A 13,677-nucleotide genomic window follows, 5' to 3' on the forward strand; every position below is an offset into this window, starting at 1 on the left:
GCACCTTAAGACACCAGCAAGATTTTCAGGGGTATAAGCTTTTGTGAGTCAAAGATTCCTTTATTAGATTGCTTAGGAAGACAGTGCATAGCTCTCCAAGCAAAAATATACCATTCCACCATTGAACCAAAGGTCATCAATATTCCTTCACTGTCCCTTCTAAACTTTGATCTTGTGCTCTCACTGCCCACTAACCTGTGTAGAGATCAGTGTTGGTGTATTCATCAACCTTCTTATGATGGAGGATGTAGTCCGAGACTTTGGTTCCAATGGCAGGCTGAACATCCAACCACTCCAACGAGACGACGGTACTAGAAGGTTCCACATTGGGGGACAGTCGCAATCTGGGCCAAACAGAAGGGGAGAAAGAAGACAGAAACCCTGAAAAGCCAGCTTGCATCTTGGTGACAGACCTGCCCAGAAGAACACATATAGGCAGTCTCAGATGCTACCATTTGGAAAACCTCCCGATTTCTTCACATGATCTGCAATGTTGACGTCAGGCGCAGCTGAAGTAGGCTAGGCAGTGGGGGCCCGTGATGAGATTTTGCAGGGAAATTACATTTTAAGATGTGTTTTAATTGATGTAATCTGCCTGAGCTCATCTGATGTGGAAGGGCAGCCTATAACCTTAATAAAATAAAATGAAAGTTTCCACAAACAGCAGTTGGGGAGGGGGTACATCTAGATTGTCAATGTAGTGCTGCAAAAGAATTGCCTTCCTAGCGCAAACATCACCAGGCAAGGGTGGGGAAAAGAACTTACATTGTGAAAAGCATGTGGGGAGTAATGCCCTTATGCCCACCATCATAGTCTTGATCCAACCCCTGCCCCACAGCATAACACAGGAGATCAGATCACCAGTCTCCAACTTCTGGTCCATCTTTGCCTAGAATTCCTCTATAAACTGGGCTCTAAGTTTCCTTGCAACTACATTTGGAACATGGGATGAGCTCTGCTGGATCAGACCATTGGTCCGTCTAGTCCAGCATCCTCACACAGTGGTCAAGCAATGACTATGAACAGTCAGTAACAGGACAGGTAGACTGAAGTCTTGAAGAAGAAGAAGAAGAAGAAGAAGAAGAAGAAGAAGAAGAAGAAGAAGAAGAAGAAGAAGAAGAAGAAGAAGAAGAAGAAGAAGAAGAAGAAGAAGAAGAAGAAGAAGAGGAAGAGGAAGAGGAAGAGGAAGAGGAAGAAGAAGAAGAAGAAGAAGAAGAAGAAGAAGAAGAAGAAGAAGAAGAAGAAGAAGAAGAAGAAGAAGAAGAAAAAGAAGAAGAAGAAGAAGAAGAAGAAGAAGAAGAGGAGGAGGAGGAGGAGTAGGAGGAGGAGTTTGGATTTATATCCCCCCTTTCTCTCCTGCAGGAGACTCAAAGGGGCTTACAATCTCCTTGCCCTTCCCCCCTCACAACAAACACCCTGTGAGGTAGGTGGGGCTGAGAGAGCTCCGAGAAGCTGTGACTAGCCCAAGGTCACCCAGCTGGCATGTGTGGGAGTGCACAGGCTAATCTGAATTCCCCAGATAGGCCTCCACAGCTCAGGTGGCAGAGCTGGGAATCAAACCTGGTTCCTCCAGATTAGATACACGAGCTCTTAACCTCCTATGCCACTTGCTCTGATGTCACCTCCTGATACTGGTACTCAGATATATACTGATTCTGAATGTGAAGATTCCCTTTATTCATCAAAGCTAGTTGACAATAATGGACCTATTGTACTTGTCTTATCGTCTTTTAAAGCAATTATTTCGTGGACATCAGTGTCTTTACTTCCTCTTTTAGAGGCACCCATGCCTGTGGCCATTGCAATAATGAAGGGAGGGGGAACTGCCCCCGGGGCATGAACTGCCCACATGCTCCCTCCCACCCAGCCCCACCCCCAAAATGCCACACCCACACCGTCACCCCCATGTGACTGCAATGACAGCTTCCAAGGTGAGCCGCCCTGGATGTCCCCATTGCAGCTACACCACTGGGCCATTGCTACATCCTCTGGCAGCAAATTCCACATTTCAATCATTAATTGTATAAAGAAGCATTTCCTTTTGTTCATCCTGAATCTACTGCACATCAGTTTCACTGGATTCTTACAGTTTTCACCAAGGATTTGGGGGGGGGGGGGAACCTGGAAGGTTGATTTACCAACCTTTGAGGATGATAGAAAGGAGGGGACCCTGGATACAAGCAATGGGGCTGTGTCTGCACTGCCCACTCTGGAATGACACACAGAGAGTATGTTTGAGAAGGAGGCTTACACCGGCTGGTGGAGGGGGCTGCAGTTGGGGAGGCTGTTCTCATCGAAGGCGTTCAAGTCACATCGGCACCAGTCATCAATCACATCTCCTTTTCCTGAGCACCAGTACGAGCTCATGAGGGCCCCCTTGAAAGCCTGAAAAGAAGCAAGAAAGGAAGACTACAGTAAGACTGGCATGAGCGACAAGACCTGGCTGATGGGTTTTTTTTGGGGGGGGGGGGGCTATTCAGCAGTATCTTGAGTGAAGGGATATGGGGGGACCCGAAACCTACAATTCCAAAAAGCCAGTCAAAATGGAGAGAGCAGCGAAATACACTCTTACTCTCCTGGGTGGATTCAGGCTGTACCTGGTTTAGAACGGGTTCCGTTAGGCAGAAGAGTAGAAGAGTTGGATTTATATCCCCCCTTTCTCTCCTGTAGGAGACTCAAAGGGGCTTACAAACTCCTTGCCCTTCCCCCTCACCACAAACACCCTGTGAGGTGGGTGGGGCTGAGAGAGCCCCATAGAGCTGTGACTAGCCCAAGGTCACCCAGCTGGCATGTGTTGAAGTGTACAGGCTAATCTGAATTTCCCAGATAAGCCTCAAGCAGCAAAGCGGGGAATCAAACCCAGTTCCTCCAGATTGGAGTACACATACTCTTAGCTACTACGCCACTTTCTGCTCCTTACTGATTTTCATGTTGCACGTGCCAACTGTTGATAAGCGCCTGGGTGCTACTCCCAAACAAAAACAACACTCATCATTTTGTGTTTATTACAACATTTGCCTCCCACTCTTCAGTATGTCTACTGACAACGCAGCCACGAATCTTAAACATTTCATCATTGAAAAAAGGTCATCAGACACGAACCAAAAGAGAAGCCAACATAGCCAGGAGAAATGACAGAATGATTGTCAGCAATCGATAGCGAAGCATTATGATAGATTAAGGAGTCCTTTGGCACCTCAAAAAATAATTTAAAAAAAAACTGCTGCAAGATTTTCATGTCATTGCTGATGATCCCCAAAGTTTAGGCTGTGTCACTTCTAAAACTTCAGATGTGATGTAGGAAGGGTCCCTTAGTCCAGGGGTAGGGAACCTGCGGCTCTCCAGATGTTCAGGAACTACAATTCCCATCAGCCTCTGTCAGCATGGCCAATTGGCCATGCTGGTAGGGGCTGATGGGAATTGTAGTTCCTGAACATCTGGAGAGCCGCAGGTTCCCGACCCCTGCCTTAGTCTATGGGCCTTTCCGCATAAGTCACCTAAAATGTTTGCAGAACATTTTTTATCTCTCCTGTCCCACCCCTTTTACCATTATATTTGTCTGTGCTCACCCCCTCCAAATGTTTTCATGGGTTATTTATAGAATTGATGCTTCATAGAGTTTTAGACTGTCTGGAGTAATAGCAGATTCACGTGTAAGTAAATTTACCCACACAGAAGATAAAAAAAAATGAGTGGGAGAGAGAAGAGTAGGGAAAAAAAAACAGTCAAAAATGACAGAAAATAAAGAGCTGAGAGCGGGAAGGTCACTCAGGGACAGGAAAAAAATGGCACGGAGGGGAATGTTGAGACGTGGAAAATGGCAACGGGAAAAATAAGACATTTAAAAAATGATCACACAGTGAAAGAAGTCGCCTTGAAAACATTTCAAGCAAAAGAACCATTATAAAAGGGGTTTCAGAAGAAATGTTTTCAGGCAGGAAATAAAATGTGTCTGAAGCCAAAGTGGTGGTGGGGGGGGGGGGGACCAGTGCAAAACTCCACGGAGGAAACGTTTCATTTCCTGCCAGGAAATGTTTTGAAAGTTATGTGAGGAAAGGACATATCCCTTGGATGTCTAATCTAACTTTTAATACTATTTTAACTGTAATTATGCATGTCTTAAAATGAAACCTGTTAATTTACATTAGTGCAGAATATGATAAAGACCAATAATGAACCAGAGACCAAAGAGTTTTAAATTTAAAACATTTTCTAACTAAATTGGAGGGTAAACATGGAAAGAAAACAATAAGCTCTATTCTACACTGATTACATTGTTACCCTGATCTAAGCCGATGGCTGAACAGCTCAGAACAAAGGAAGTAAGACAACTTTATAACTTTAGAGTAGGCATGCAGACATTGGCAACTATCCTGGCCAATGGCTCACTGATAGGTCAGCTCATTAGAATATGGCCTCAATAACATATTTACATATAAACACTTGGTTAATGCTTTAATGACTGGTCATGATATTCACTGATAATTCCCAACAAACCGCTCTGATGTTACATAATAATTTATTGTTCATTAGTAATATATGGGTTTTTTCCCCAATTGGTCTATTAACTGTATTAAAATTGAATTGAATGCCACATTAATTGCCACAAGATTTCTTTTATTGAGCCTGCAGTGGACTCACAGGGCTATTTTCTGGGATGAAATATTACACCGACTCATAGCACAATCCTAAGTAGAGCTATATCTTTCTAAGCATACTTCAATCGGCTTAAGAAAATTGTAACTCTACTCAGGATTGCACCGTCAATGACTACCAGAAACATTTTGGAAGACTGCCAACATCGTCAAATATCCTACAGTAGTGATAGAGAAGACATCCTTAGGAAGTTCATGTGCTTGGTACCACTGCAGTAGGTGAAGCGGAGCAGCTGCCCACCATGTATCAGGCAGTGGGAGACCTTGACGTGTGGGTAGGTACTTAAAGGTGAGGAAAGATGGAATGGTATAGACTTCATCAAATCTTGGAAGCTAAGGGTTTGTACCAAGGAAGGGCCACCAAGGAAGAAGGGCCACCAAGGAAGGCTCTGAAGAGGGAGGCAATAGCAAACAGCCTCTGCGTCCCTTACATTTTGAAAACCCTTTGCTGGAATTGCTAGAAGTCAATTATGACTTCAAAGCACTTGTGTACATACTTAGCTGTTTACAGAAATATAGCCTGTGCTTGGTAACACTGTCAAACTCTGCAACAGAAGGCAGAGTCTTGCAAAGTACTGTGATCAGTCTGATCTTAGAACTGATAAGAAGAAGAAGAAGAAGAAGAAGAAGAAGAAGAAGAAGAAGAAGAAGAAGAAGAAGAAGAAGAAGAAGAAGAAGAAGAAGAAGAAGAAGAAGAAGAAGAAGAAGAAGAAGAAGAAGAAGAAGAAGAAGAAGAAGAATTGGATTTATATTCCCCCTTTCTCTCCGATAGGAGACTCAAAGGGGCATCCTTTCCCTTCCCCCCTCACAACAAACACCCTGTGAGGTAGGTGGGGCTGAGAGAACTCAGAACCCTGACTAGCCCAAGGTCACCCAGCTGGCGTGTGTTGGAGTGCACAGGCTAATCTGAATTCCCCAGATCAGGGGTAGGGAACCTGCGGCTCTCCAGATGTTCAGGAACTACAATTCCCATCAGCCCCGGCCAGCATGGCCAATTGGCCATGCTGGCCGGGGCTGATGGGAATTGTAGTTCCTGAACATCTGGAGAGCCGCAGGTTCCCTACCCCTGCCCCAGATAAACCTCCAAAGTTCAGATGACACAGCAGGGAATCAAACCAGGTTCCTCCAGATTAGAGTACACCTGCTCTTAACCACTACACCATTACTGCGCCTTTGGCTGCTTATAGCATTTTAACAGTACCAATACTTATTTTTATTTATTTATTTATTTATAAGATTTTTATACCGCCCTATCCCCGAGGGGCTTAAAAACAAACAAAAACCTTTCTGGCCTTACTTAAAAAAAAACTGGAGGTAAACTTACATCTGTGCTTTCAAAGAAGCTTTCAAAGAAGATATGTACAGAGACAGGCTTCAGCGTGCCGATAGAGATAACCAACTTATCATTGACTTTTGGATTAGGCAGTCTGGTCTGCTCTATGCAGAGGATGTGTGGTTGCAACAGACTTTGTCTATTTGAATAACAACACTGCAACTCCCTATTCTGAATTAGTCTGACCTGTTACCTTTTTGATTGAGGAATTAACTGGGAACAGACCCGAAGAAGAAAAGCTAGGATTATACCCTGCCCTTCTCTCCTGTAAGAACACTCAAGGCAGCTGACTAACTCTGTTCCCTTCCTCTCCCCACAACAGATACCTTGTGAGCAGTGGTGAGATTCAGATAATTTATCAACTGGTTGTTTACAAGCACCATTTTAACAACTAGTTCTGTCGAAGTGGCGCGTACCTGCTGAATCCCACCATGCTTGTGAGGTAAGTGGGGCTGACAGAGGACTGAGGCCCTTTCCCCACTCACCGTTTGCTGCGCGCTACTCTCACCGAGTAGCGCGGGGTCCAGCTGCACTCCCCACTACAGGGGCAGCAACAACGCAGCCGCCCCGACTCTGCTGCTCTTGCGCCCCCTCAGCACGCGTCATTCTGGTGCTGCTCAAAACAGCGCCTTTTGATGACCCCACGCAGTGGGGAAGCCCGGGGAGCACGATCCTCACGCTAAAAAAGGTCCTGGACCAGACGAAACCGACGTCATTTTAAAAGTGGGGAAACGGCCTGAGAGAACTGTGACTAGCCCAAGATCACCCAGCAGGCTTCATGTAAGAGCAGGGAAACAAATTCAATTCACCAGATAACAGTCACCAGATAACAGCCTGCTTATCAGTTCTTCTGAGCTCTCTGAGCCCCACCTACCTCACAGGGTGCTTGTTGGAGGGGGGGAGGGAAAGGAGATTGTAAGCCCCTTTGAGTCTCCTCGCAGGAGAGAAAGGGGGGATATAAATCCAACTCTTCTTCTGACCAGGAGTGGCCTCAGAGAATCACTATTTACCTTGTATCCCATCTGTACCTTTGTGGCATCACATCAGACTGAAGAGGGGGGGGGGGGGCAGCCGGACTGAACACTCCTCCCCACACACAGAAAACCAGCACATCGTGGAGAACAGAAGTTTGCTGTTTTGTATGGAGGGAGATCAAATCATTTAAGTATCACTTACAAATCAATGGAGACTTGCCTCCTCATCAAACATCAAGATGGACATCATGTAGGAAATCCATGATATATCCTCTGATTCATTTTCTTAAATGATGAACAGATATCATAGTGGGAGGGGGTTTGGGGTTTGGATCCAAATGGTCACACAGGGTGAGGGAGGTGACCTTTCAGCTTTTTGAACGTGCAACTGGGAACAACTTTGCAGAGGAAAATACACAAATGCTTATGGGCACCTGTGTTTCTAATTCCTTCTTGGTTGGCAGGCTCCATAACAGACCAGGGACCAGGAAAAGGTCATTGCCAGGTCCTTAGCCTTTCATTTCATCTCGTACTTTGCACTCAGATTCAAATTATCCTCTCCCTGCGGACTTAAACACAGAACCTTAACCAAAGCTGCTAACACAGTTTGAGTGTATGTGCTCATGGATGAAATGTATTAATAATAGCAGGACTACCTCAGAACTTGGCAGCCCTTTTCTCCAGCTCAGATTTCACAAGGCAGCTCACAGAAGCCTGTTTCCTGGGATGATTAGTTCCCTTTGCTGGCTTGCATCATGAGATCTTTAGTCTTTCGACTAGTTACAAGATTTTGGGGGGTGGGGGTGGAGTGAGCTTTGAAGAGTCAAACCTCCCTTTGTCAGATACCTTCATCTGACAAAGTGCATTCCACCCCCCACCCCCCAAAATCGTCTTGTGTTCCAAGGTGCTACTGGACTCAAATCTAGACACTCAACTGCAAAACAACTTGAAATTAGATCACTCAGAAGCTCGGGGGACACACATGGTTTTTCTAGTACGTTACTTGTGGCTCTTCCCTAATGTGGCACTGGCTCTTTGTCCCAAGTATGCAAGGAAGATTACTGTCTAATTGGGCTTGTGCTTGAAGAAGAAGAAGAGGAGGAGGAGGAGGAATTTGGATTTATACCCCCTCCTTTCTCTCCTGTAGAAGACTCAAAAGGGCTGACAATCTCCTTGCCCTTCCCCCCTCACAACAAACAGCCTGTGAAGTGGGTGGGACTGAGAGAGCTCCATAGAGCTGTGACTAGCCCAAGGTCACCCAGCTGCCATGTGCTGCAGCGCACAGGCTAATCTAGCTTCCCAGATAAGCCTCCACAGCTCAAGCGGCAGAGCGGGGAATCAAACCCCGAGATTATGTATCTGAGATTAGAGTGCACCTGCTCATAACCACTGCGCCACTGCTGAACCTTGAGCCTCCCTGGCCTGTGGGCCTGCTTCCAGGGATGGAAGTAAAAGGCCTGCCCTCTCCAACATTCCTTCTCTGCAGCCTCTGAGAACTAGGACAACTGCTGGGAGGAGAGCCAGAGAAAGGAGGATAAAATCACCTCAACAGCCACCCAAGAAAAGAGCAAGTTGGCCATAGTGAAGTGGTCAAAGTGGTTAAGAGCAGGTGTGGCCTGTGCTCTCCAACACACGCCAGATAGGTGACCTTGGGCTAGTCACAGTTCTTCTGAGCTCTCTCAGCCCCACCTACCCCACAGGGTGTTTGTTGTGAGGGGGGAAGGGTAAGGAGTTTGTAAGCCCCATTGAGTCTCCTATAGGAGAGAAAGGGGGGATATAAATCCAACTCTTCTTCTTCTTAACTCCCTTTTCTCCAAAGCCGGACAGCCTTTCTCTGGGTGCACTGGCAATCTTACTCTCTTGCCTCACTTGTCCTGCCTTTCACTGAGGAAAGAGCAGAGAGAAGGCCTTCTCCTCACTCCAGGCACAGAACTTTGACAGGGACAGGGAGAGACAACTCTACATGTGCAGAAGTACTCTGCTAATTTGAAAAAAGTTATAGTTAGTTGCCCGCTTTATTAAAAGTGATATGATGGTGTGTTTGATGGGACGTTGAACAGGCAATGCATCAGTCATGGGACTCTTTTGATTGCTGGCAATTGTGAATGTGGTTCTCTGTGACCTGGGAAGAGGGTAGCCTCCGTCTTCTCTGTTATCTTAGAAAACTTCAAACAATGAAGTTGCACAGCTTGCCGTCACCAGGCTGTAGTAGCAAGCAATTCCCAATGAATGCTATTGGACAAACATAACTGCTTAGGGTCATGATGTGTGGTGATAGTGGCGGCAGAGGAGGAAATTGCCATCAAGTCACGCCTGAATGATGGTGATCCCATAGGAATGTCAAGGCAAGAGACATGTTGAAGTGATTTGCCATTGCCTGCCTCCATATGGGCTGAGAGAGTTCTGAGAGAACTGTGACTGGGCCAAGGTCACCGAGCAGGCTTCATGTGGGGGAGCAGCGAATCAAACCCAGTTCTCCAGATTACAGTCCATCACTCTTAACCACTACACCAAGGGTCTTCAAACTATGGCCCTCCAGATGTTCGTGGACTACAATTCCCATCAGCCCCTGCCAGCATGGCCAAGTGGCAGGGCTGATGGGAATTGTAGTCCATGAACATCTGGGGGGCCATAGTTTGAAGACCCCTGCACTACACTGTAAAATCTAAATGCAGCCAAGATGCAAGAGGCCTCCTTCGACTGAGCTGCAAAAGGAAGGGGTATAAATAGAATCAACATGGCACTCCCCATTGTATGGAAATGTGTATGTTTCCCTAAACACCAAACTGCCTTTAAGCACGGCACCTTGAGTCACCCACATCTGCTGTTCCTGCTTTCCGTACACTTATGAAATGTTCCCATTTGGTCAGCTTTGCCGCCTTCTCTTCCCCAGCTCCTTTTATAGAGAAAATCCGAATTCACTGGGTTAAAATTTAGATCGTAACCAAAAGGTCAGACAGGGGATAGGTACTTTGGGGAAAAAAAAGAACAACAATTATGATTTATTTTTTTACTACTGCAGTCTGTCTAATAGTCCTTTGGGGAGAAGAGATACTACGGAAGTCGGGACTGTGCTGTTGGATTTCTTAAGCAACCACATTTTTAGCAATGCTCTGGCGGGAGAGCGCCAGTCTGGCGTAATGTCTAATGTGCTTGATTTAGATCTGGGAGAATTGGGTTCAGACCTCTCCTGACCTACGACCAAACCAGACTAGGGGAGACCAAAAGGCTGCCTGGGTAGACAAATTCACAGAGGAATGAAGTGCAGAGATAATACATAAAATACTGGCACCTAGAAACATATTATGATCACGCATCTTTTTAATATTCTGCCCTGCCCTGCCCCATTTGCCTGAATGTTATGGTAGACCCCAGAATGGAACGGCTTTTCCTACTCCTTTAAAGTTGATGTCTTGTTGGCTGCTTTCATTATTTCTGTTATTATGTGCACAGTTTTTTAATGCTTTATTTACTTGTGTATTTACATTGCAAGCCAGCTGTGAAGTTTTTGTACTGACAGACTGGATATAAACATTTTAAAATCTCTCTCTCTTTTTGTTTTTTACAACAAGGTCCTTTTTACCCCCACCCTTACAAATTTATAAACAGGCTGGACAGCAGAGTCTTGTTGAAAAGTGTGGCCCGAGGGAGGGAGGGAGTGTACCACAATCCAAAATATTTGGATAACCGCAAGTTGCAAAGACTTGCTCTGTTGCAGACGTGGGAATCCCTCAAGGATGGGGATACTGAGGGGGGTGGGGGGTGTCAGCAAAACATTTGAGCTGACAGATATGTTGGAGGGAGAAGAGGTGGGGAGAATCATCACAAAGGCATGGGAGTTAAAATGGTGCCAGAAATAGAGTCACCCACAGCCCACCTAGTTAGACCTACCTTGGAAGAGCACAGACAAACTTTTAAAATGTCTGCGCAGTGGGAGCCCACTGCAGAAAACCACTAGGGATATTTTGCTATCAGCATGGACTTGTGGCTTTTGGGAAGAGCCTTCCCCTTTCTCCTGCTGACTTAACTTTCACCAAGATGTGCCTCGGTGTAGGCTGTTGGATTTCTCCTCCCACTAAGGGATGCCATGAAAGCATGTGGGCCAAGCATTGCCATCAGAGCAAGCCACTGCTCCCCACAAAATGGGTGCCTCTCAGGGAATTCTGGGATCTATTTTGTGTGTCAGGCTGTTGTGTCACTTACCCTCACTGCAATCATCCCAGGAGTCAATCAGTATTCAAGAGAATAGCCTAGCTTATGCCCTCAGAACCCATTCAGAGGTATTGGTTCTTTGGCCATTCATTTTTTTGTGTGTGCGTGTGTGTGTGTGTGTCTGTGTCTTCTGGATCCATGCACATACTCCTCACTTGATTGTGGGTTCTTCCTTTTGCTCCTGGAAATGCTGATCGTTTTCTTCTGCTTTCTCTGGACACCCCTTCAAAACTGGTAACTATCACCCATCCCTGAAACACTATCCAACTTCCACTCTGTTCTCTTAGCCATCTCTGGCATGCTTTCTCTGTGTTTGTTCATTGCTTAAAATATATTTCTCAGTTTAAATCTTTAATAAAACCAATTTTTATTAGTCAACCAACTGCTCTGTTCTTGTTTCTAATGGCAGAACACGGAAATACATGGTCTTAAATATACCTGCATAACAAAGCGGTGCAATCCGTGTAACGGACTTCCCTCTGCGATACACCTCTGGAGATGCCAGCCACAGATGCAGGCCAAATGTTAGGAACAAGATCTACCAGACCACGGCCACACAGCTTGGAAAACCCACAACAACCAGTTGAATCCGGCCGTGAAAGCCTTCGACAATACACTGTGTTTCAAATGACACGTGGAGGTGGTTCATGAAGAAACACATGCCCTTTGCTCACATGGCATAGATATCAGGGAGATGGTTTGGACAAGCACGTCTTCCGCATAAAATGTTTTTTTCTTTCTAATGGCAGAACACTGAAATACATGGGAAGAAATACACCTGCATAACAAAGCCGTGCAATCCGTACACAAGACGACCACCTCAGTGATAACAGGGCACTGAGATAAACCACACCGCCATGGTTTCCTTTTGCTCTCTGCCTTACCAAGAGTCCTGTAGGTTTCACTAGATGCTGGAGATTTCTCTGATTAACTGCTGCCTTTCATATTCATAAAGGGAGTCTGCCACCCTCCCCTCCTTCCCCCAAGATCGTTGGGCAACTTGAAAACCTGCCTTGGGCTCAGCCCCACCTAATCCAATCACATCTCCAACCCCTTCCCCACTCTGGCAAAAAACTGATTTCCCCGCCACTGCCTTCCCTTTTCGTTTTGTTTTAATCGAACTTCCAGCTTGACATAGAATTCTAGAGAACTTGAAAGCTCGTGCATTTGGGGGGAGGAGGGAATTGACATTTTGGCTGGTCCTAATAAAAAAGGTATTACACGACCTTTGGAATTTCTCCCCTCCCTGCCCCCTGAGTTGCCAAAGAACTCAAAACACATTTCTCCAAACAAGTTCGGTGTGATGCCAAGCTAAAGTTTATAAGGACAGGGCAAGAAAGCATGTTGTGTTATGGACAAGGAAACAAACAGGCTTTGATGGACAAGGTATGCCCAGGCTTTTCCAGGTAGAAATGAGCTAAGGCAACGTGAGCTCATACCTGGCCTTTGGAACCTCCCCCCCCCTTTGGAAGGAACATAGGCATCCATGCCCCCCTCCCACATCCCACCTGCCTGACAGACTCCTCTGTTTACAGCTCCCCTGTGCCTCTCCTGCCAGCAAATCCTGTCACATCCTCAGCCAAAGTGAGAAACTCAATTAAAGAGATGGTGTGACCAGGGCCATGTGCGGGAGGTGTCAGGGAACAGGCAAATGCGGCGAGAGACAACACCTGACCAGCTGGTGCAAACAGGAAACAGCCTGCAGAATTCTTTGGGAATGCAGTGGGGGAAGGGAGAGGTGGAATGAAATAAAACGCCTGCTCCAAACACCACTTCGTGCTTGTCCACATTTGAAAGCAGCGTCCGCGGCCACCTACTGAGAACAGGCAATGACTCTGGAGGCAGAAAAACACGGGCCATTTCCAGAAATTTTTTGGAAAATCTACAGAGCCAGACAACCTGGAGATGCCGCATCTAGTTTGATGCTAAGTTCAACAACCCAAGTCACAAATGGATGGGATCTTGTAGGGTAGCCGACTTCAGGTTAGGAAATTCCTGCAGCTTTGCAGTTGGAGCCCTTGGGGATGGGGTGGGGGAGAAGAAGAGGACCTCCACTGGGTATAGTGACATTCAATTCATCCTCTGAAGTTTTCTTTAAAAGAAAACCAACCCCCACCCCAGGAAACTAAACTCCGAAGCCCAGAGATTAACTGTAAATCCAGGAGGGCTCCTGGTCTTGGCAGGAGGTGACTAACCTACCTTAAAGGTAGTCTCCTGTGCTAGGACTGGGTTATTATTGACTCTGGGGTGATGTTGCATCATGACATTTACTAAGCAGGCTTTGTTTATGGGTTGGTTCGCCATTGCCTTCCCCAGTTATTTACACTTTAACGGCAGCAAGCCGGGTGCTCATGTTAAGACCCTGGAAGGATGGAAGGCCGAGCCAACCTTGAAACTGACTTCTGTCGGGATCGAACTCAGATCCTGAGCAGAGCTTCAACTGCAGTACGTCAGCTCCCCATTCTGCACCATGGGGCTCTCATTGGCTGATTCCGCATGGGCC

At 46.2% G+C, this 13,677-nt stretch overlaps 1 protein-coding gene across 1 annotated transcript in view; it reads right to left on the reverse strand.

Moving 5' to 3' along the window:
- ASTN2 (astrotactin 2) overlaps window positions 1-13,677 on the reverse strand; it is a 271,729-nt gene that overhangs the window by 124,446 nt on the left and 133,606 nt on the right. The window contains exons 7-8 of the mRNA XM_048513440.1: window positions 2,252-2,385; window positions 196-344 (exon numbers count right to left, since the gene is read on the reverse strand). Of these exons, the coding sequence (XP_048369397.1) occupies window positions 196-344; window positions 2,252-2,385 (283 nt within the window). The remainder of the gene's footprint in view (window positions 1-195; window positions 345-2,251; window positions 2,386-13,677) is intronic.

The sequence above is a fragment of the Sphaerodactylus townsendi genome, linkage group LG12 (assembly GCF_021028975.2).
Source record: "Sphaerodactylus townsendi isolate TG3544 linkage group LG12, MPM_Stown_v2.3, whole genome shotgun sequence".
NCBI lineage: Eukaryota > Metazoa > Chordata > Lepidosauria > Squamata > Sphaerodactylidae > Sphaerodactylus > Sphaerodactylus townsendi.